Source organism: Prosopis cineraria, unplaced genomic scaffold (genome assembly GCF_029017545.1).
Source record: "Prosopis cineraria cultivar Desert tree isolate PC_DT_omini unplaced genomic scaffold, ASM2901754v1 PC9, whole genome shotgun sequence".
NCBI classification, from domain to species: domain Eukaryota; kingdom Viridiplantae; phylum Streptophyta; class Magnoliopsida; order Fabales; family Fabaceae; genus Prosopis; species Prosopis cineraria.
The window spans coordinates 977,358-1,000,460 of NW_026555340.1; the positions used below are offsets into that span (position 1 = coordinate 977,358).

Consider the following 23,103-nt stretch of genomic DNA (forward strand, 5'->3'; position numbering starts at 1 on the left):
TTTTACCCACTGCAGAGTTTGCATATAATAATTCAGTGAATAAGTCTACAGGCACGAGTCCCTTCCAGATTGTTCAAGGTTTTAATCCTAAACAGCCTATTGACCTCTTGCTAATCCCGTTAACATTTCGCATCTTTGAATCTGCAGAATCCTTTGCCAATAGCCTTCATGAAATACATGTTGAAATTAGGCGTAAATTAGCGACGAGTAATGAGCAATATAAATTATCTGCTAGTACTCATCGCTGATTTTAAAGCTTCAATATAGGTGATTATGTTATGGCTTGCATTCGTCCAGAACGTTACCCTAAACACGCTTTTAAAAAGTTGCATGCTTGAGCTTCGGGACCTTTTCGCATAACAAAGAAATTAAGACCTAATGCTTGTCTTTTAGAATTATCCTCTGATATGGCCATAAGCCCATTTTTTAATGTGGAGGATCTTATGCCTTACTGGGGAACTTTTGAGCCTCCCCCTTTGCTTTCTGATGATTCTGCAGGTACTTGGCTTTCACAGGTGCCAATTCCATCATTGCCTGCTGTCTCACCATTAGTTGATGAAATTGAAACCATTATGGATGATCAAATGGTCTTTACCTCTAAAGGGCCCCTCCGTTGTTATTTGGTTCGTTGGAGAGGTCGATCTGATGAAGATGCCACCTGGATTTCAGAAGATGAATTCCAACAACTTAATCTTGCCTTGCTAGAAGCCTATCAATTCTCTACTTTTCCGGAGGAGAGTTCTTTGTAGCAAGGGGGAATTGACAGAAAATATGGAAAATATTACTTTAGGAGGAAATAATTTATTAGTTCTTTATTGCTTTTCATTAGTTTATTAGTTGTTGTTGCTTTTCACTTAACTTTTGTAAGTTTCTTTCTTGTGAAGGAAACCAGGCAACACAAGTGGACGTTTCCTTGTTAGGAAGGAAACCTCATACTTATAAATAGCATGACTTGTGTATTCAGAAGGGGAGGAAATGAATGAAGTTATTTGATATATTCTGAAAACTCTCTCCCTCCAGTCTGCGTCCTACCCCTCTCAGTTCTTCCTCCCTCTTTGTTCTGTCCTTCCTCGTCTCTTCCCTTACTACCCTGTTCTCGTCCCTCTCCCTACCACTCTTTGTTTTTGTTTCATCTCACTTTTCCTTTTCTATTTAAATCAGTGTGAGCGTGAGTGTTTGTGTTTTACATCACAAAGTTATGGTGAAATTACATTTGTCAATGCCATCTCATGGTCTTTATGTGTATCTTTAAAACTATGGAGACTAACATTGCAGATTGATTAAACTAATAGCATTGAAGACAATGAATAAAACTATAGAGACTAAAAACAATATGCTATCAAAGTATAGGGACTTGTTTTTGTTATTTCCCTAAAACATATTAACTTATTAAATTAAATTAAATGATGAAAACATATTTTCCTATTGTTGATAAAACACAGTGGCATAATGTGATTCTTTTTGCGAACCTCATGTAGTAGGATAAGGCTCATTATTGTTATTGTTAATGATGGTGAAAACCTATCTGCATAAAAACTTCTTGTAGGCCTCCTTATTGAGGTCAAATTTCAACACTTCTTGAGTTGAGGAGAAAATGTTAATCATTCTCAGCTTGGTAGCTTACTATTCAAGCTTAAATCTAGCAGTTGCCTTTGGCTTAAGATCTGCAACTCAAGCACTAGCTTGAACATAACTCAAGTAGGCTAGAGTCAATCTTCTTCTTGATAAAATGTTGGTCATCCGCTGCATTTGTAGTCCTATTTATAAAGTACCGAGTAGCATGGGATAATGGGTGATGTGGGCCAGTTATAGCAATATTAGGAATAATTATTTTTTTCAAGTTATTTAAGATATTATCTGTTTAATAATATTTTTAGATTATTTTTATGTTTTGTTGAGTGGTCCTTAAATTTAGGAATAGTGGGTATTATAGATTATGTTAGTCATTTTATTTATTTATTTATTTATTCTTCTAGTAGTTATGCCCCATTATTTGAGTTATGGATTGGTGAGAGTATTTTTGGGAATTATTAATCATTTTTCTGTCTATAAACACTAAGGTGCAACTTGTAGAAATCATCTAGAAATACAATCATTATTTTGTTATACAAGTGGAGATTCTCCTTTGATTTTATTAGTTGTATGAGTTTAAGATTCTTACTCATCTTCTATTAAAGATTTTCTTTTATCTTTATTAATTTATGATGTTGGATTCTTATTTCATATTTCAATGAAGATTTATATTCCTTATTTCTCCCTACTTATCTTGGATCCTATTACCTATAGGGATGAATAAGATTGATAGTCACCATGATATCACAAAATACTTTTATAGGTTACACTAAGTTCCTTGAGGAGTACAACAACAAGAAGCCTGATCCTTCTAGGTAGGGTTGGTTACATGGATTGTACGATGTCATTATGCTCTATTATTTACCAAGTTTTTAGGAATGTTGTTAACTAAGAGGTCTAGGTCAACAATTTCCATTAGTATTATTTTTAGCCTTCCTCTACCCCTCTTTACAGAATTCAAAATTATCCATTTCACTGTCCTCACTCAAACAAATTTGAAGTGTTGAAGCATGAAAATCTAGTTTAGCACTACTCCATGCAGCTGCAGGTTGCTTCATATTCCTCCATGTACTTAAACTTACCCAAACAAATTTGGAGTTGCTTGTAATTGGCCTCCTACAGTACTAACCTCCCCCAGACAGCATCTGAATACACTTCAATGCCCGCATGTTCATTCTTGTTGAAGAATGGGCCCTTTCAAGATTGTTTTTTTTTTAATAAAATCATGCAGGTTCTTATTCACCATCTCCATCATACAAGTCTATGATACCTCTGTGTCAACTAGTGAACTTTCCTGCGTAAGTTTCAACTTGCAGTCGACCTTAGTACCAATATCAACTGATGAGATAAGTTGTCATATGCTACAAAATTATTGATGTTGTTCTGTGTAGCTCCTTAACCCTTTTAGGGCAATAAAAACCTCCAAATCTTTAGAACTTGGAGTAAGGGAAAGTTGATTGACTTTGCTTGGCTCGTGCTATCACTTGGGTGCTGTATGGTTGCATTGCTTCCCCCTTCTATTTCTGTCACAATTAGTGGCTGAATTTTCCTTTTTATGTTCTAGTGTATTCTTTTGCTGTATGGCACTAAGACATGCCTTTGGGGGTCTGTTTTGGGTTTGGGTCAGGGTTATTTGGGCTTGGGTCAAGGAAATGAGTTCCAAAGTTGTCAAGGTTAAGGCTTGTTTGGTACATTGAATGTGTGGGTGTTGACAAATAGAAAAGGAATGGAATGGGCCTGAATGAAATGATTATCACCATGAATTTGTTTGGTATGACACTGACAATATTGGAATAAATTTATTTTTATACAAAAAAAAATTTGAAAAGATGAAATGCCTGCAAATAAGGAAATTGATTCCTTTGCTCCTTATTTGACCTTCTCTTCACTGTCCCCATGCATCAACAGATTACAAATTACAAACCAGATTCAATGAATGCGCTTAACTTTTGTTCTTGCTTTTATATCGTCAATTTTATGCATTGTCCCCTCTTTTTTCGCCTTCTGTTTTCCATGGTTCAGGAATGCAAGAAGGGAGTGTAGGGTTCCTAATGAAAGCTCCATCTATTTGAATTGGTGTATTATAAAATCTAGATTGGATTTCTTCTTGCAGGTTCATTCTCAACTAACTGTGCAATCCTTCTATGATATTTATCAAGGACTATTTGATGACATTGTGCCCGTGGGATGCGGACCACACCTGTTATTGACCTACCTAAAACAATGGTAAAACATTTTTCGTTCTCGTCATAAAGCTTTTGGTATTTATGAATGCGTAAATTCAATGCATATGTCTCCTTTTAGACTTAGTTCTTTGGAACACATTGTTATAGATCCTGGCAACAAAGGAGCAAGGGCAGTGCCCGATCCTGATCCTCATTGTATTGTGCATGGGATGAACAAGAAATTATACCTATTGTTCTATATGTGCATGATTAAGCTATGATATTATGTCAATTTTTAGAATAAGAAATGATTTGAATGGCTCGCGTCATTTGAATAAAATGGAAGAATATTTTTAGGGACCATGGGAGCAAAATTGTCTTTCTTTATATTGTGGAGATTTTCCTTGGCTTTGTTAGTTGAATGAGTTCAAGATTCTTGCTCATCTACTTCCTTGACACTTGGGTCTTATTTTTCATTGTCCAATCTTTTCTTAGATTTGGAAATTCCATTGACTAGCTCATCATTTCTTTAGTGTGTCTAGCTTTCAAATGCCCAATCCATTTCAATTTGCTTGGGCTTGTTTTCTGAATCATAGCCTTAGGTCTGAACCTTCATTTTTCTGCATTATTTGGGGCCTGTACCCTTACACTTCTGGTGCCCTAGGTCACAGAAGAATTTTGTTCTTCTGGTCTCAAATCTTATGGCAGTTTGGCCTTTTTTGCTGTGATACAATGTTAATTCTTTTGTTTGGGTCCTAATGAAGTGAAGCTTTGTCCATTACCATTATCTATTCAGTATCCAAATGAGCTTTTATTTGGTCTTGTCCATATTGCCAAGATAGCTTAGTTACTTGATAAGGATTGCCACAATCTTAAATGTACTTCATTATTTTTTATCACTTTTAGATGTGAGACTTTAATCTTTCAAGGCTTATCTCCAAAACAACAACAACAACAACAACAGCAACGATGCCGACGCCACCGCTGCTGCTATTGTAATCTATCATCTACAAATCTTTTAGAAATGTTGTTAATTAAGAAGTTTCAGTCAACAACTTTCAAAAGTATTTTTTATCTTTTTCTTTTTTTGCCTTCCTTTAACCCTCTTAACAGGGCTCAAAGTTATATGTTCTATAATAAAACAAATTGTTCTTGAGAACTTTTAAGGTTTTTTATGGCATTTTATTTACCAAGTAGGCTGAAGTTAGAGCTGGCTACCCCCAAAAATGGCTAGGTGCTTCTTAGAGCCTAAAGATATATTAGCACCTTCTAGAATCGCATAACTCCCTTTCTTACTTTTCTCTTGTGAAGGAACTTCACACTCAATTAGATTGAAGAAAATTGAGACTATGCATTTGTGTGTTGTTTTAAAAATATTACCTGCCAAGCTACCCTCTTAATTAGCCATTAACAGTTAACAAGTAGAAGCAACTTCAAGATGTGCATCACGTGAATATGTAATTCCTTTGCTTGGGAACTAGTGCTGAAATCATATTCAAATTTAACTCAATAATTTGTTGTGGAATCACCATCAAAGTATAAATCTTCCCTTGTTATCCTATGCCCTTCATCTATTGTTGAACGAGTTATCTCTGCACTAATCTACCCAACAGTTGCATAGCTGTAAAATTTCATCAAATCAATGGTTTTCCATATTAGTGATTTTATCCCTAATATTGTTCCTAGTGATGAATTTTGCCTTTTGTATAGTGTTACAAATTTTAAAATTTGGTTTACTTCTTTTTATCAATAAAAGTTGGCTTCTTACTTAAAGGGTGTCTGCTCCTCATCATCGTACTTGTAGTTTTGTAGTTTTCCTTTCTGCAATCTTGAACTGATTAACTTATTATTTTATCAATGCGTGCAGCCAGCTTGCAATCAATGCTAACAGGAAAAATACAGATCAGCACATTATGTTGCTTGGTTGGTCTGTAGATGATGATAAGAGTGAAGTTGTGGTCATTGACATTGATCGAGATAATTGGGTTCCAAGAATTGAGCTTCAAGGTATGATGTTGCCTATTTGGGAAGGCACCGTGCATTTTCTTCAGCATAAGTCATTCTTAAATTTTCTCAATCAATTTTCTTGTGAGTTCTTTTGCTGCTATGTTAGGAAGCGGTGTGGATATTGCTTTCAAAATATTTTGGCTTTTAAAACCTAAATCTGACTAAGGGTTCATTGTATGGATAAATATATTTATCAATTTTGGAGTTGCATATTTGGGTATAGCTTGTCGAATGCACATTCTTGCACTACAAGAAGTTCTTCCCTATTTATGTTGTCATTGAGTTAGTTAACTATGACTGCACCATGCTATGTTCTGCCTCCTATGTGGCATTCTTATAGTTATAATTATCAAAGTTGAGTGGGGTAGCAGATCTGGTGACATAGTTTGGCTTCTCTTTGCCACAGCAATCACCATACCTGACCACTAGGGGGTGATTGTGGCCATTTATGCTGTGAAGAGTGGTAAGGATAGGGGTTTGTTTGATGCTGGGGGCAGTCTGACTGGGAAGGTACACATTGTAGGGACATTTTTGGGCTTTGAAGAGGTCTTTCATGGCCTTTAATATTCAGGCTGTAGCTGAATTGTGTCATCATTGAATTTAGCTTTGATACTGATATGGCAATAAAGTGTGAAGCTGAGTTAGTTAGAGTAGCCAATAATTTATCCAGCTAGGGAACTTCAATGGAGAAAATAAGATCTTGAATGACTAGTGGAAGAAAAAATAAAATGAAGAAAATATAAACAACACCAACACATACTTAATATCTGTCACAACTACATTCAAATGAATATCTTGGACAACACATGCTTAATATCTGGCACAACACAGATCAGGTACCGCATTGCACAACAATCCACCCAAACAAACGAGCCAGCAAATAAATGTGTATTTTGGAACACTCATAGATACCAGAAGATATGAGAGGCTAGCAGGGAAGCTAATATATTTACGTCACACAAAACTTGATATTAGCTTCCCTATGAGCATTGTAAGTCCGTTTATGATTAAGCCCCAAGAGGAGCACATGGAAGAAATAGTCCGTTTATGACACCAAGAAGGGGATCGTTCATTGAGAATGGATGGGTTCAGTTATAGATAGAAGGCCTACAACTAGGTGTTGTTCATTTGTCTAGGGAAATCTTGTTACTTGGAAGGAGAAACAGCTAGTTGTAGCTAGTAGTGTTGATGCTGAATATTGAGCTTGGCATTGAAAATTTGTGAAGGAATATGGATAAAGGGTTTGTTAACAGAATTGAAGATTGGTGTCCGGACACCAATGAAGTTGTGGTTTGATAATGTAGCAACTATAGGCATTGATAATAATCCCACCCACCAGGATAGAGCTAAGCATGTTAAAATAGATTGCCATTTGATAAAAGAGAAGATAGACTGAAATATAATTAATTGCTTTGGCTTAGATGCCTACCAGCATGCAAGTTGCAGACTTGCTAACTAAAGCTTTGTCAAGAACAAATTTTGAGGAAATAAGTAGCAAGTTGGGAATGCTGAACATTACTCTTCAGCTTGAGGAGGAATGGAGAACCATTAGATTTTTTATTTACCAGTTTTTCAATATCATTATCCAGATTTGCAGGAGTTGTTTGTTCAGTCACAATTATGTGCTTAGATTCCTAGATTTCTTCATTATTTTGCTCCTCTTGTTTTGCAACGCCATCTTGGGTATTCTCTAGGGTATTCTGCTGCAAGCTTTTGTAGTTCTGTATACTTCATTAATTCAGTTAAATATAGAATTATCTTCTGGTTTTGATCATAAGACTAGTGTTGCTTCATGTCAACTATGTAGCAGCTTGATCATTTCAAACTCTTTCTAGAGCTATATCTAACATTTTGTTTGATTGTTTTAATGTAAATTAACATGTGAATTTTTTGCCCAGAAAATGGTGATGATAATTTGGTCTTGGGGCTATGCGTTGATAATGCTTCAGTCTATCAGAAAGTTAGCGTTCAACTTGGTTTGGAAGAAAGGACTGAGCTCACACCATGTTGTGTTCTTATATGTCTTACATTAGATGGAAAGCTTGTCATGTTCAATGTTGCCAGGTATCCTCTTTTGTTATTTGCACGTATTTCCATTTTCTGGGACACATGATTTATTACTTTGAATGGGAATAGAGGATGCATTTTATCAGTTCCAGTGATCTGAGAGATTATTTTGTCCATGGAATTTTGATTACTCAATAGGTTGTGTATGCCTTGTCTTTAGTATTGCAGGGAGTGAAGCTTCTGCTGAGTTTGTTTCTGTAGTGCCTGATGAGGAAAAGAATGCCCCTTTAAAGCTTCCTGTGGAGGAATGTTCTACTCTTTTGCATGGATTGCTGAAACAAGAATTAGAGCAGGTTCGTTTGGGTTTTAATTTCCAAGATATGAATTGAATGAAATTGTTCCACCAGGGGTTGATCAAACTTGTGATGAAAACTGTATGCAGGCTTCTGAGGTGCCTGGGAATTTAAAACTCAGGCAATTTGCAGATCCTTGTCAAGAACTTAATGAAGATATCACTAAGAGCCAAGAAGTGAAATCAGTGGCAAATTTATGGTCTGTTAAGCCTGATGAGCAGCAAATGGTTTCAGATGTAAATCTGAATCAAGAATCTAATGGTCAGAATGCATGCCTGTCACTGGAGCATAACACTATGCTAGGTCAATTTTCTTCAAGTGCTTCTCTGGAGAAACTGAGCAGGATTGAAACCCAAAAAATTAGAGGAATTGAATTTAGTAGTGGTTCTTTTAGTGTGACAAGTCCTGCTACTTCTGTTTTGCCTAGTCATAGAAGCTTACAAGAAAGTAATCAGATGACTAATGAATTGTTGAGCAAAAGTAGTTCAAGGCACTTGCAGATATCTTCTCATCAATCAACAGGTGAAAATTTCTCGTAATGAAAGACTGTTGTTTCTTCTTTTTAAAACACTGGGTAATCTTCAGATTTGTGCTTATCAAAGCCAAATATATATTGTACAGGTAATAGGAATATTAACGTTGTAAAAGATCATGCAAGACATGGTCCGAAGCCTTTTGATGTTCTGGGTACGGATGGTGTATTCCCTGCTGTCAATTACAATGGTAGACCAGTTCAGAATGAGGGACAAAAAGCATCGAAAGGAGCAGGAAATATGGAAATGCTCTCATTTTGTACCACGCAACTTCCAATGAATGAAACTAGTACAGTTGAGAAATCTTCCATTCGTAAATTTCAGGGCAATGAACAGCGCAGGGCTTCCATGCTTGGGATATCGACTTCTGAACCAAACTTGTCAAAGCAATTTGGCAATGTATTACTTCTGAAAAGCATTCACAATTTTCATGTATATCTTGAATAGAACTATATTATCCTTGAATAGAACTATATTATCCTGAGTTCCTTAATCTGCCCCTCATTCTAGTTCCTGTATGAATGTTATGTCTTCTGGTGTATCTTTTCCATCTTGGTCTGTACATTGATTCCATGAATATTCATCGGCCTTTTCTTTTTCTTGTTATTGATTCCTTATCACATTCTCTAATCTGTCTATCTACTGCTCAGATTCATGAGATGACTAAAGAGCTGGATCTGCTATTGAGGTCAATAGAAGAGGCTGGTGGCTTTACAGACACTTGCACCAGGTCACTTAGTTCATGGAAGGATTGGAGCGAGGCTTGATCACTCTATCTGAGCATAGCAAAATATGGATGGTAATTTTTGTTTGTTCACTTTAGTATACATGAATTTAGCGTTTCTGATTGAATTTTAGTGATGGTCTTGTTATTTGAACCATCTCATTTCATTAATTCTGATGATTAGTAAAGATCTTGATGATGTAGCCGTAGCCACATTAATTGATTACTTGCCAGTTATTGAGACAGTTCTCAACCAGTGGTAACGAGCAGCTAAAATGCTGGGCAGTATATTTGAATATTAACAATTTTTGTCATCTTCCTTTTATTTTGCGATTTCATTGCTGTAATAGTTTTCTGTCTCTAAAATAACTATTAGTGATAAGTAGTTGTTCCCACCTGCTATTGGCTGCTGTTTATTAGAGTTGATGAAGTGCTTACTATTTCTATGGCTGGAAATGAAACAATAAGAATATGTATATTTTAAAAACTCCTCTGAACATCATGGCTAGGACGATGTCAATTTTATTTTGCTGATCCCTCCCCTTTTTGGGTTGAGGAGGCTTCAGCAGAGTGTAGCAGTCTCTGGGCCTCTGTTTTATTTATTTTATGAGAGGACTAAGAAATACAAGAACATAGGGCGAGCAAGAATGAAGCTCTTAGTATGAACAAATATTAGCTCAAAAGAGCATTACAATCCCTTTGTAAACCCACAAGGAACATGTCTCAAGTGCATTAGTGTTTCCTAGTGGTATCTCTGTAATTTTTTAACGCACTCCTTTTGTTTGAGTTTTTTTTTTTTTTTTAAAGACTGATTTGAATTATGACATGTCTCTTTGCAGTACCAAGTCATTGAACAACTTGAGGAGGTCCATTCTCTTCTTGATAAGACCATACAAGGTATTTCTGAATGGGATATATATATATATATATTTGCATTGTCTTTATTTAAGAAAGTTCATGTTACTTGTATATTAAAGGTGATGAATTTAATTTTTTAGAATCCAATGAGAATGATTTAGGTGAATGACATGTGTTGGAAGGCGTTAGGCCTGGCCCAATGGATAGGCTGACTCATTAAGCTTATCTATTCAGTATCTATTTAATGCCTATTTAATTATCTTTATTTGTATTATTATTTCTAGATTTAGGGGTTTTGAATCTGATTTGAAATTTGAATCAGATATCAGATCATATCAGATTTTAATTTTATTTATTACTGTGACCCTTATCTGCCCTATATGTACTACATGTTGCGATTAATAATATTATGGGCAGAGAAAATAATTTTAATCTTAACAAATCACATGTGTAATGGTGATGATGGGGTGAAATAGGGAGTTTCCAAGTCTGTTAGCTAGATGGTGTTGGAACCATTTTGTGGCAACATTTTAGTCGACTAAGAAGTAGTACTACTTGAGTTGACATTTATAGTCCTTAGCAAGGTATTAAAAAATAGACCGGTGATTAAATTGATCAAGGCATTGATTCAAGGGTTAATAGTCAAAACCATAGCCAAGCTGTGATCAAATCGATCATAAACAAAGTATTTTATTAAAACAGTCTAGACATTGACAAATTATAGGTCAAATAATAAGTTTTCTAATCCCCTAAGAATCGGCTACAATAATGATAAAATATTTACAAATATTACAAGACAATGTTTGCTTTAGTTAGCCAGCTTTATCTCAATCGAATGGAGCAAATGATTTCAAAATTTCCTAACATCACAGCCTAATTAATAAGAAACAATAACTATAAGCCTTGTTCCACCAAATGAGGCTGGTTACATGTATTGGTTGATCTCTTTATGCTCTATCAACAACCAACTCTTTAGATGTATTATTTACCAATAATAGATCTCATTTGACAAGTTCCTAAAGCATCCTTCTTGTTCTCCCTTTATCTCCTTATAGGATTGAAGACCATTTGCTTAGCACTCTGAAGATATTGAGGGAAAATAATTCTATATTATCACAGAACCCTTTTGAGGGAATATATACAAGTACAAAGAATCAAAGCAGTATATATAGGACATAAATATTGGGATAGGCCGAGATATAGGGAAGGAAAATGATACAAAGAATCTGGCTAATTAATAACATATTTACAATAAATAAATAATGTTTATTTAGAAATATTAGGTTATCGACACTCCCTCAAGTTGACCATCCATGTTAATTATGTCCAGCTTGCCAGCAAAATATTCAAACTTTGTCTCGAGCCAATCCTTTCATAATAATATCTGCTGTTTGTTCTCTGGATGGGATGTAGGACAGTTGAATAACATCATATATTTTCTCTCTCATAAAGTGCCAATCAATTTCAACATGCTTGGTTCTATCATGTTGGATATGATTATGAGATATGTTAATGGCTGCCATACTATATAAATATAGTTTAATTGGGAGATTCATACTTTGCTTCAACTCCTCCAAGACTTGCTTGAGCCAAATACCCTCACAAATTCCAAGAGCAATTGCTTTGAATTCAGCCCCAACACTACTCCTTGCAACAACACTTTTTTTCTTACTTCTCCAGGTGACAAGATTGGCCCACCCAAATGTGCGATGCCTTGAGATAGACTTTCGGTCATCTTGGTCACCTGCCCAATTAGCATCTATAAACATCTCCACATTTCTCTTATATGATTTTTTAAACGATAATCCATGACCAGGTAAACCTTTCAGATAGTAAAGAATCTTGTAAACGTTGTTTAGGTGTTTTTGCTTTGGATCATGTGAGTGTTGACTAATCACACATACTGCAAATGCGATGTCTGGCCTGGTGTGAGAGAGATATGTCAACTTTCTCACCATACGTTGGTATCTTCCCTTATCAACCGACTTACCAAGATCTTCATCTTCACTGATATTGTCCACTCTCATGGGAGTATCACTTGGTCTGCATCCCATCATGCCTGTCTCCTTTAGGAGATCCTGAACATGCTTTCTTTGAGAGGTGCAAATCCCCTTCTTTGATCTGGCCGCTTCCATCCCAGAGAAGTATTTTGTTTCTCCAAGATCCTTTATTTGGAACTCTTAGGCTAATGCAGCTTTAATGTGATCAGTTTCAGTTGTGTCAGCTCCAGTGAGAACAATATTATCAACATACAACAACAACAACAACAACAACAAGCCTTTATCCCACTAGGTAGGGTCAGCTACATGGATTGCAAGACGCCATTGTGCTCTATCAACAATATTATCAACATAGACAGCTAGAATTGTCATTTTCCCTTTGCTATGTAGGACATTCTTTCTTTCTCTTATTAGTTGGAAATCGAGTGACATCCTGGAAGTGATCCCTTAAATGCTGATTTTGTATGCTGCCGTTGTTTATTTGGTTGTTCAGCAGTTATCTACCTTTTTTCCTTGTTTGATAATAGTTCCTGATTTGCTGGACTCTATCTAGTGTGAGTGTGACTGTATGTGTAGATTTTTTTTTTTTTTTTTTTGTCATGGTTATCCCTATATCAGTTTACGCAGATTAACAAAACATGTGGACTGAGTAATCCACAAAAGTTTCCAGCCGTTTTCAAGCTTTGCTAGTAGAACCATTGAATAACAAACAAATAATATGCTAGTTAGCTTAAAGTAATGCATTGGCCTTGGTATGCTCATTGCAATCAAGTTCTTAGTTTTCATATTTTGCATCCTTTCTTTTCTGGTCAATTTGTGAGACAAAGTGGATCTTATCACATGACAGTTGTGGCAAGGAAGATGTACATGGAAGGGATTTTTAAGCAAACTTCTGATAGCCAATATTGGGACCTATGGAATCGGCAGAAGTTGAATTCAGAACTTCAGTTGAAGCAGCAGCATATTCTGAGTCTGAATCAGGTGGTGTAAGTAATATTTACAGATGAAGGATATCTAGTGACTGGGATTTAACAGTACACGCCTATCTTATTTCAGGATTTGACCAATCAGTTAATCGAATTGGAGATGCATTTCAACGTCCTTGAACTCAATACATTCAGTGAATACTGTGGATCACATGTAGATCATGCAGCTATTCAGAATAGATATAGACCTTCAAGGTAAAGTAAATTGTAACTCTTGGACTGAACATGAAAACGTGAAACTTAGTCCACTTGACATCTTCATGTAATTTCAATTGGAGAGTGTTGGCTTTAACCTATTTTTAAAAAATTTATTTTTCATTAAGTAACTAATTAGAGATGGAGGAGAGGTATTTTTTTTCCTTTTATTCTTTATTGTTTCTTGGTGTTCTTCAGTCTTCTAGTTTGAGTGGCTGAGAAGATCAGGAGAGATTCTTTGGTTGTTAGGTTGTTTTTTTTATTTTTTTTTATTTTTAAATAAAGGCAAGTATAGAACTTGAAACAGAAAATGCAACTAAAGTAAAAGACCCTACCAACAAACTAGATGGCTAGCTAGCATCCAGACCATGTTTGTCTTCTATATAGAGGCTGATATGACCCTGCTCTAAACAATAAATACACAGCAATAACTTAAAGCAAGCAAGCAATAAAGGAGGGAAATTCTAGGTTTTGCTATTAATGAGCTCAGAGAATCGAATCAGTGTTACAAAAGGAACTTCACTAATTCTGGCCAAAACCCTATTGATAAACAAAGATACAAGAAGCACAAATTCACAACACATAACAGGTCCCTCACTTGTGTTCGAGAGACTAGCACTCTTCTCGCAACTGTCTTCTCACTAAAACATTGTTTGAGTGCTCGACAAAACATAACAAAACATTAATGCAAGCCAAAAGGTGACTCTAGCATCTGAGCTGAGTCTATAGCCACACTACACACATTATTACTTCCCATAATCAGGACCCTTGGGATAATGATGGAGACTTGGTAGTATAGGATACCAAATCCTACATTAAATAGTATGGGATGCTCAATGGGGTATTTAAGTGGGTTAGTTCTCCAACGTCAACAGCTAGCTTTTGGGATAATACAGAGCTTGAATGTGGTCTGTTACTGGGCTGAATAATTCCAGCTTTGAGCATTTCTTGAATCATGCCTTCAATCTCATTTTTTTGCAAGTGAGGATACTTACAAGGGCAAATATTCGGAGGCTGCTTCCTTATTTTAATTACTATAGCATGGTCTTGAGAGCGCATTGGAGGTAATTCTCCTAAAGCACAGCAAAGCAATGGAAATTTTTCTATCTGCATCGTCACTTCAGGTGGCTATTCTTGCTTTTCTTCTTGAGTCTTCTCAAAGCTACTGTACTCAACAAAAAAACCTTGTCCTTTCTTTTGCACAGACCATAGTAATGATCGAAAGGAAGCTTGAGTTCTTGATAATGAGGGGTCACCCTATAAACATACCCGGCTCCCCTTCTTTCCAATCTTCATAGTTAATTGCCCTGAAATGACTTTTACATCACCTAGGAATCTCAACCACTCCACCCCTAGAACAGAATCGATTCCTCTCAAAGGGAAGGGATAGAAAGTCTGTACCATATCAAGCCCTTGTAATTTCATTTTCATATCTTTACAGCATTGTTTTCTCTGGAGTGTGTACCCATCCCTTACAGTGATGGTATATTCAGCAATCTCATCCATAGTAATACTGGATTTTCCCAATAATTCTTCAGCTATGAAGCTGTAAGTGGCTTCGCTGTCAATCAAAATGACTATCTCTTCCTCTGCAATTTGGCCTTTCACCTTCATCATGTGATTACTTCCAAACCCAGCAATGGAATTTAAGGATAATTCCATTCTTGTTGCATCTTTGTCAGCCTCAAAATTCTCTTCTTTTTCAGTAGCAGGGTTGAGCTCTTCAGTAGTGTCCTCAGCATCCGTCTCAACAATATCACTTGAAGATGTTTATTTTTGCAAGCATAGTTGAGTCATTTTTCAACACGCATAAAACAGACCCAATTCTTGTCTTTGGGCAATCTCAGCATTGGGTAGTCTTCAAGATGCTCCTCATACCAATTGTGTTACTGCCCATATTTGAATCGCTCGATTTGGTTCCTAGTTTCTTAAAAGAGTCTGCATGCGATGCTGTGGAGACCGCACTAGTGCTCTTGCATGCATCTAGCATGTGATACCCTTGGAAAAAGGGTTGGGCCAGAAAAGACTTACACGCAGGTGGAAAACTTTGGGCTCGTGAAACCCTAAGCCTCTTCTCTTCCTCCAGGAACTGGTTTCACTTGTCTACGCATTGGTTGCCTCCATGACCTCCCTCAAAGTCAACGCATGTGAGAGCTTCAACTTGGCTCTAACTTTAGTCTTCAAACCAGAACAAAAAGTGCTGATTGGAGATTCTTCGGATGCTTCTCTCAAAGGCATAGACAAACTCTCAAACTTCTCCATGTATTCCAGCACAGAACCACCTTGTTTGGTCGCGAATAATGTCTCATGTTCAACCCTAAGTTGAGTAGAGTGAAAACGTCATAGTAGTTCTTTCCTAAATTCTGACCAGCTGCACAATGGTGTCCTAGCATCTAGCCATTGATACCAATTCAAGGCTTTTCTTTTGAGATAAACCATCATGGCATCTAACTTCTCTTCTTCAGTCATGGAGTTGATGTGGGAGTACCTTTCAACATGGAAGAGCCATCCTAGTGGGTCTTCCCCTACAAAGATAGGCAATTCCAATCTCCTACACCTTCCAACATCTTCTCGTCCCTGACAAAACCACCTGTATCTCCCTCTTTGTGAGAAGCTTCCTCATCATGCGTGTGGTACTTTGCTGAATTCTTTTACATCCGGTCCAGAGTCACATCTATCCTCAATACCACTTCTTTGAGAATACTCACATCTTTGGTCAACCCTCCAATTGTTTCCTTCAATTCTTGTACGTCTAGGTCAGCACATTGCACTTGTTTTACCATTCTTCTTAACTCATTGCCCTAGGATCGTACTGCTTTGATACCAATTGATTTAACCCTGTTCTAAACAATAAATGCACAACAATAACTTAAAGCAAGCAAGCAATAAAGGAGGGAAATTCTGAGGTTTTGCTATTGATGAACTTAGAGAACTGGATCAGTGTTACAAAAGGAACTTCATTAATTCTAGCCAAAACCCTATTCCTTATTGATAAACAAAGATACAAGAAACACAAATCAACAACACATAACAGGTCCCTCACTGGTGTTTGAGAGGCCAGCACTCTCCTCACAACTGTCTTTTCTCTAAAACATTGAGTGCTCAACAAAATATTAATGCAAGCCAAAAGGTGACTCTAGCATCTAAGTTGAGCCTATAGCCACACTACACACATTATTACTTACTCCCCATAATCAGGACCCTTGGGATAACAACCTTGATCTGCTGGATCTTTATTCTTTGTCCCTTGTTTCCCCCTTAATTTCTTCTCATAGGTTTTTCTAAACTTTCCAGCTCTATCAGAGTCCCAAGATGCCTGCGGGTGGTTCATGGACAATTCTGAGTTCGTACTCCAGCAAGTGAGCATGTTTGGCCAGAAAATCTACACGTTTGAAGTTGCTTCTGCTTGAGTATTTGATCTCAAGGTCCCATCCTGAATAAATCAGAGATCTGGTCTTGTATTTCAGTATACCAAGGATGATTTGATCTTCCATCGTGCAGTGTTAGGCTGTTCAGTTAGCTATTTTTCAGCCATTATTTTCATAGATAGCTTCCAGCTTGCCAAAGACCCTGAGAAGTGAACTGAGTACTTCTGTGATACTGGTGTCTTTGTACAATCAAGAGTGTTCTCAATAATCTGAACCATATGTGAGCAACAATGACTTCGGCCTGAGTGCATATTCCAACCTTTCACTGTATACACTAACATTTCCCCCATTTTTAGAATTAAATAAATAAAGTAGCATAGAGAAAAAACACTTTATGGGAGGATCCTTAGCTTGGAGTCTTTCATAAAGGGGAACTTTTGCCCTATTTCAGCTTCTGTTTTATCACAACAGCCCATCCAAAATTTTAATACTTAAGATGCCGCCATATTGAGAAACTTCTGTTTTTAAGGAGCTTAGCATATTTGGCTGGAGAAAAGGCTTGTATTTTCTAAGATATTTCAATGTTTTGTGGCTGTTAAGGACAAGTATGCTTGTACTTTCAAAATATTTCAGTATGTTATGGACAAGTTTGGTTTCATGGCTACTCTTTGGTGTTTTTCACGCCAATTTTGAGGGGAATGTCTCTCATATATGTAGTGGATCAGAGTTCTTGTGTGCTAATCGAAAAATAAAAAAAAAAAGAACATATATTTTCTTGTCTTGTTACTAAGAATAACATTGAGTAGCATTTTACTGAACTGGAGATTTTTCCCCTTTCCAGACACATTCAATCATTGTGTAGTGTACATAATGCAATGAATTCACAACTTGTAGCTGCAGAGAATCTTTCAGAATCTCTCTCAAAGCAAATGGGTTCGTTGAGTATGAAGTCCCCGTCTGAGGAACAGGAGACTGTGAAGGAGTTGTTTGAAACAATAGGGATTCCATATCAACCTTCATTTGGCTCTACTGACATGAAAAATGTTATAAATACTCCTTCAAGCAAGAAGTTAGTGCTTTCTAATTTGGCAACTAATAAAGATCAGTCGAAGAAAAATCAAGCCAGTGCTTTTAAGGGCTGTGAACCAGAAATGTCCAGGAGGAGAAGAGACTCCCTTGATCAGGTATTATTTTCTTGCAACATAAGCATCCATTGGTTTAAGCTGCTCAATTTTGCTGCATGACAATAATCTTTCTTCTTCGCATCTCTTACTTGGTGAAATGCCAAAGACCTGTAAGCAGAGCCATTTAGTTTGTGTCCTAGCATATCTTAAAGAGAACACTCATTTAGATGTACCAGAGCCATATCTAGACCAGATAAGTACCTGATCTGATACCTGTAGCGCAGAACTTAGGGTACCCAAGCTTCATGGTCTGCATTCTATAGCAGATTGGCAATTTTTTTTTTTTTAAATGAAATGCTTCACCTAAACTGAAGTATGGATCTGCTTGATATTTGGTTTCTCTAATGGTATCATTTGTGAGTATTAATAAACTTGGATGCAGAGTTGGACCTGTTCTGAGCCTCCTAAAACCATTGTCAGAAGAATGCTGCTGCAAGATGTCAAGAGACCAAATTTGAATAGACCTTTCTTTTCAATGGATAAAGAAAATGTTGACCTTTCTTGGATTAAAGAAACTCCACATCAAACAGATTCCAGAATCCCCTTAACATTCACTGCATCTGAACAGAGAGGTGATCTCACCTAATTCCCTGAATTGTGTATGAATTAATTTTATGTGACTACTGGTCTTACCTTAAAAATACTGGCTGCAGGCATTCATGTTGGTCGCCCTGAAGATGTGTCAGAACACACGCAGTCATTTGTATTGGCTAACAACCTCTCAACACCTACCCAAATTTCAGAGCCTAAGTGCACTATGTTGCCGAGAAACAATGTTTTAGCAGTGCCCTCATTTGGTGGTTCATGTGATTCTTCATCTCCGACTATCCAAACACCATTAACTTCTCGTTCGTTGTCATCCATCTCATTGGCAACAGTGCCTCTTGCATCAGTCTCAGTGGACTTAAGTAGATCTTTGACTAGTTTAAACACAAATCAAGTCAAGTCAACATCTTCTGCTTCAGCTCCTCCCTCTAATCAAGCCACTAAACATGTGGTACCATCATCTCCTTATCCACCTTCCTTGAATTCAAACCTGGAGGCACCTAAATCAGAGGTTCAACAAGTTGTGATATCTAGTTCAAAGACTGATTTGGGGACTACTAAAGACGTGAACACACTGTTGTTTGAGCGTCCAAAAAAGGAAACTAAGTCAGAGCCTGAAGCTTCAGAAAAATGCAATCCTTCAAGTGCAAGCTCAAGTGCACTGTCCACGAATAATGTTACATGTTCTGTATCAAGTAACATCCCAGTTTCTCATCTTGAACAGAATGCTGATGCACCTATGCAGTTTTCAACTTTTCCTTGTAGTGTTACTAGTGGGAAAACTGCAAATTTAGATGCCGCAATCACAGATGAGGATGAGATGGAGGAAGAGGCTCCTGAGACGAGCAACACTGCTGAACCTAGCTTGGGAGACTTTGGTGGCGTTGGGATTAGCCCTGTCCCTAGTCCATCCACTGCTAAATCAAATCCATTTGGTGGTCCATTTAGTAATGGGGGAGCTAGTCCACAAAGTCCTCCAATTGCATTTTCAGTTCCTAGTGGAGAGTTATTTCGACCTGCATCTTTTACTTTCCCAAGCTCAGAGTCTTCTGCACTATCCCAGTCAATGAATTCAGGTGCATTCTCGGGTGGCTTCAGTGCTGGGACATGTGTTTCTGCACCATCTCAAAGTGTGTTTGGCCAGCCTGCACAAGTAGGATCGGGACAGCAGGCACTGGGATCAGTTCTTGGTATTTTTGGACAATCAAGACAGCTTGGTAATGGATTACCAGGCAGTGGTTTTGCTGCTCCTAGTGGTTTTGGGGTGGATTTGGAGTCAGTAGTTCACCTGGTGGCTTTTCAAGTGCTTCAACAGCTGCTGGGGGGTTTGCAGGCATCGCATCAGCAGGTGGAGGGTTTGCTGGTATTGCATCTTCTGGTAGTGGTTTTTCAGGAATTGCTTCTACTTTTGGTGGATTTGCCAGCAATTCTTCATCTGGTGCTAGGTCTGCTGGTGGTGGTGGTTTTGCGACTGTTTCTTCAGCAGGTGGATTTGCAGGAGCTGCATCGGGTGGATTTGGGGCATTTAGCAGCCAGGGAAGTGGTTTTGGTGCTTATGGCACTGGTGGTGGAACTAGTAAACCTCCTGAGCTCTTTACACAGATGAGAAAATAGTCATACATGTCACGTGTAAATTCTGTTCCGTTCCATAAAATGAATTTAACAACAAAGGATAGTTGGAAAACACAGGATTTTGTTCTATCCGGGCCACTAGAAACACACGTTCAGTGTATTAAACTCTTATCGCCGGTACTATTTATGTTTTGCATTCTGCATTTTAAATAAATGCATGATGTAGAAATCCTCGATATTGGAAAGCCTCCATCACATTGGTTTAAACAGGCTAATTGCTTGATTTTATAGTTTGTACTTCTTAATGGGATGGATTTTGGGTTTTTATGGTTGGATCGTTTTTAATGGGATGCTTGTTTTTGTCTAGTTTTTAGAAGTTTTTCTTTCGAGTGTACTCTTCGGTTTACAATATAAGTTATTATTAATTAATTTATATTTCTTAAAAAAAATTAGTTAATTTTTTTTAATTTTTATATCTTTTCAATTATATCCTTGCATGTAATAAATATAACATTTAATTTATTCAAAACATTCTTATTTATTGCTCAATAAAGTGTGTAATTGGAATATATATATATATATATATATTACCTGTTGTATGTCATAAATATTGAATCCAATAAAGTTTTTAGAAAATGATTTATATTATAGTGTGGAAGGAGTATGTTTTTTCTAAGTTTAATTGTATATGTTAAAAAAACCATAATAGGAAACTAGATTTTAATTTAAAACATTGGATAAGGTTGGTTATAAAATTTTAATGAAAGAATACAAAAGGAAAGGGCAAGGAAAAATGAACTAAAAATTTTCAACTCAACTTTTTTTGTTTTTTAAATGAAATTCAATGAAATCTCTCATCTCTTTTTCTCCATTTTCCTCAAGCCAAACAAATCTTACAAATCTTAACAATTAACAAGGTTAAATATTGAATAAATATTAATTTGATAATTTTACAAAAAGCAGTAACATCTAGAACAACATGTGAATTGGTGCTTTTAATGATGATTTTACCAAAAAAAAGAAAAGTAAGTGTCTAGAAGGTGTGAAATAAAATTATATAAATAATTTTAAATAAATACTTATAATAATAAAAAATAATTATTTTTTATTTATGTATAAACAACTATGATAGTAAAATATTAAAATATAAATAAATATATTTTTTTTGGGTTAAATATGCCTTGGAGGTTTTTTTCCAGGAGTGTCTGACATTATAAACTTATTTTAGAGCATTTTTCTCTAGGGGTGTCCCATCATTAAATATTAAAAACGTTGATTGTTACATTAAAGTTTGACTCATGGTTAAATGTCATATTTGTTTTGGATCTTTTTTTTTTAAGGATGCTGGCTATCTTGAACTTTTGTTTGGAGTTTATTTACTCTGAAAGTTTCAAAAGGAAAGCAATTTTGCCCTACCATTAAAATTGATTGTTACTTTGACTGTAATTGTCACTTGTAGCTACACAGCATTTTTAAAAAATTTTAAAAAATTCACCTAGATAGTAAGAACACTTCCATTAATATCAATAAAAAAAACTCTATGGACAACAACAAGTAGTTCTAAATCATCCAAACCCACACTTATACCCGAAAACAATCAACTACCCATTGAGTCAATTCATATGAACTTGGCCACATGTAAGCTCTCTTCTTCTATATTCGACGATTCCATTAGCTCACTCAACTATGACAACTTCGCAGACTTTGACTTTGACTTAGACACTCTTGAGAGCTTCACAACATCAAACTTGACCATGGCAACTTGGATGTTATGCGAGGAGCACGTGGCATGTCGAGGGAGGATGACAACAATCTAGAAGAAGTTAAGAATGATGGATTTGCCTTTGATATATAGAGCAGCAATGTTGTGGGCTTGAGCAGTCATTTCTAAGGGGTAAAAATGCCGAGCCATGTGTAAGACTTCTTGCGAGGCTTGCGAATCTCGAACATCCATTTTTTCCAGCTTCGCATTTGGATCAATGGTAGTGTAGGAGGTTGCTGGTAAAAGAGAAGGAAGAAGGAGAAGAGGATGAAGAAGGGAGGGAAAAATTGCTCTATTTTAAAAATTTTCAGGGGGCCCTACTTAGGATATCCAACGTCTATGGAAAAAAATTTTAAGATAAATATGCCATTTAACCCTTGATCAAACTTTAGTTTAACGGTTAATGTTTTTTGATATTTAACAGTGGAGTAAAAATATTTTCCTTATAAATAAGTTTGGGGCAAAAATGCTTCAAAAAAAAGTTTAGAGTGTCAAGCACCTTGGAGAAAAAAGTTTTAAGATAAATTTGCCATTTAACTCTATTTTTTTACATGAAGGTATAAAGCGGGATTAAACTTGTATTATTTCAAAGGTCAGCTTTTAATATTTAGTTTTGAAATAATACAATTGACTTTCATTAGGATGAGCTTTGAAAGGTAGAAACCAGTCTATTTTTTGTATTATTTTTTAATACTAAATATATTTATTTCTAAAAATCATTAAATTTCATTGTATAAATTTGTAATTGTAAGTTTGATATTCTTTAAGAAACAGAAGTTTATTTATTTTATATAACTGTTTTCTTCCATTTTTATAAGGATAAATGATGACGCTAGTGTTAATTTGAATTATCAAATTTTAGAATATTTGTTTTGAGTTGTATTTGTACTCCCTCCATTTAAATTCTAAAACATGTACTCCCTCCATTCAAATTGTAAAGCACTTTTTCTAGCTTAGTTCAATTCAAAATATAGGACACTTGGTAGTTTTAAAAATTACTTTGCCACTTTTATCCATGTATTTATTAATGTGAGTTTTTTGTGTAGCATACGAGTTTATCACAAACTGAAGGTAAAATCATAAGCATAAGAAGATTAAATAGCTAGGAATTAAATAACGACTTCAAATGCTACACAAGAATGAGGTTGGTTATCATACAATTTCTTTTGGTACATGAGAGGGTACTCTTGCACTAAAGGTGATCCGGAGCCATATCAATACTCTTTGAACCATTGAGCGCATCCTTGGCAAGCCTATCTGCTACTTGATTT

General features: G+C 36.2%; 1 protein-coding gene across 8 annotated transcripts in view; it reads left to right on the plus strand.

The window, feature by feature from the left end:
- The window catches only part of LOC129320131 (nuclear pore complex protein NUP214), a 35,740-nt gene extending 15,345 nt beyond the window's left edge, over positions 1–20,395 (plus strand). Inside the window, exons 6-15 of one of the 8 annotated variants that reach the window (XM_054965340.1) lie at positions 3,686–3,798; positions 5,605–5,744; positions 7,643–7,808; positions 7,972–8,104; positions 8,194–8,626; positions 8,726–9,036; positions 9,288–9,436; positions 10,201–10,258; positions 12,079–12,319; positions 12,429–12,765. In XM_054965340.1, coding sequence (XP_054821315.1) covers positions 3,686–3,798; positions 5,605–5,744; positions 7,643–7,808; positions 7,972–8,104; positions 8,194–8,626; positions 8,726–9,036; positions 9,288–9,404 — 1,413 coding nt within the window. In that variant the 3' untranslated portion in view covers positions 9,405–9,436; positions 10,201–10,258; positions 12,079–12,319; positions 12,429–12,765. Of the gene's footprint in view, positions 1–3,685; positions 3,799–5,604; positions 5,745–7,642; positions 7,809–7,971; positions 8,105–8,193; positions 8,627–8,725; positions 9,037–9,287; positions 9,437–10,200; positions 10,259–12,078; positions 12,766–13,066; positions 13,201–13,275; positions 13,401–17,609; positions 17,953–18,334; positions 18,525–18,605 lie in introns of those variants that run through there. The other 7 variants (XM_054965341.1, XM_054965338.1, XM_054965339.1 and 4 more) reach the window with 7 other exon arrangements.
- Positions 20,396–23,103: the final 2,708 nt, after the last annotated feature.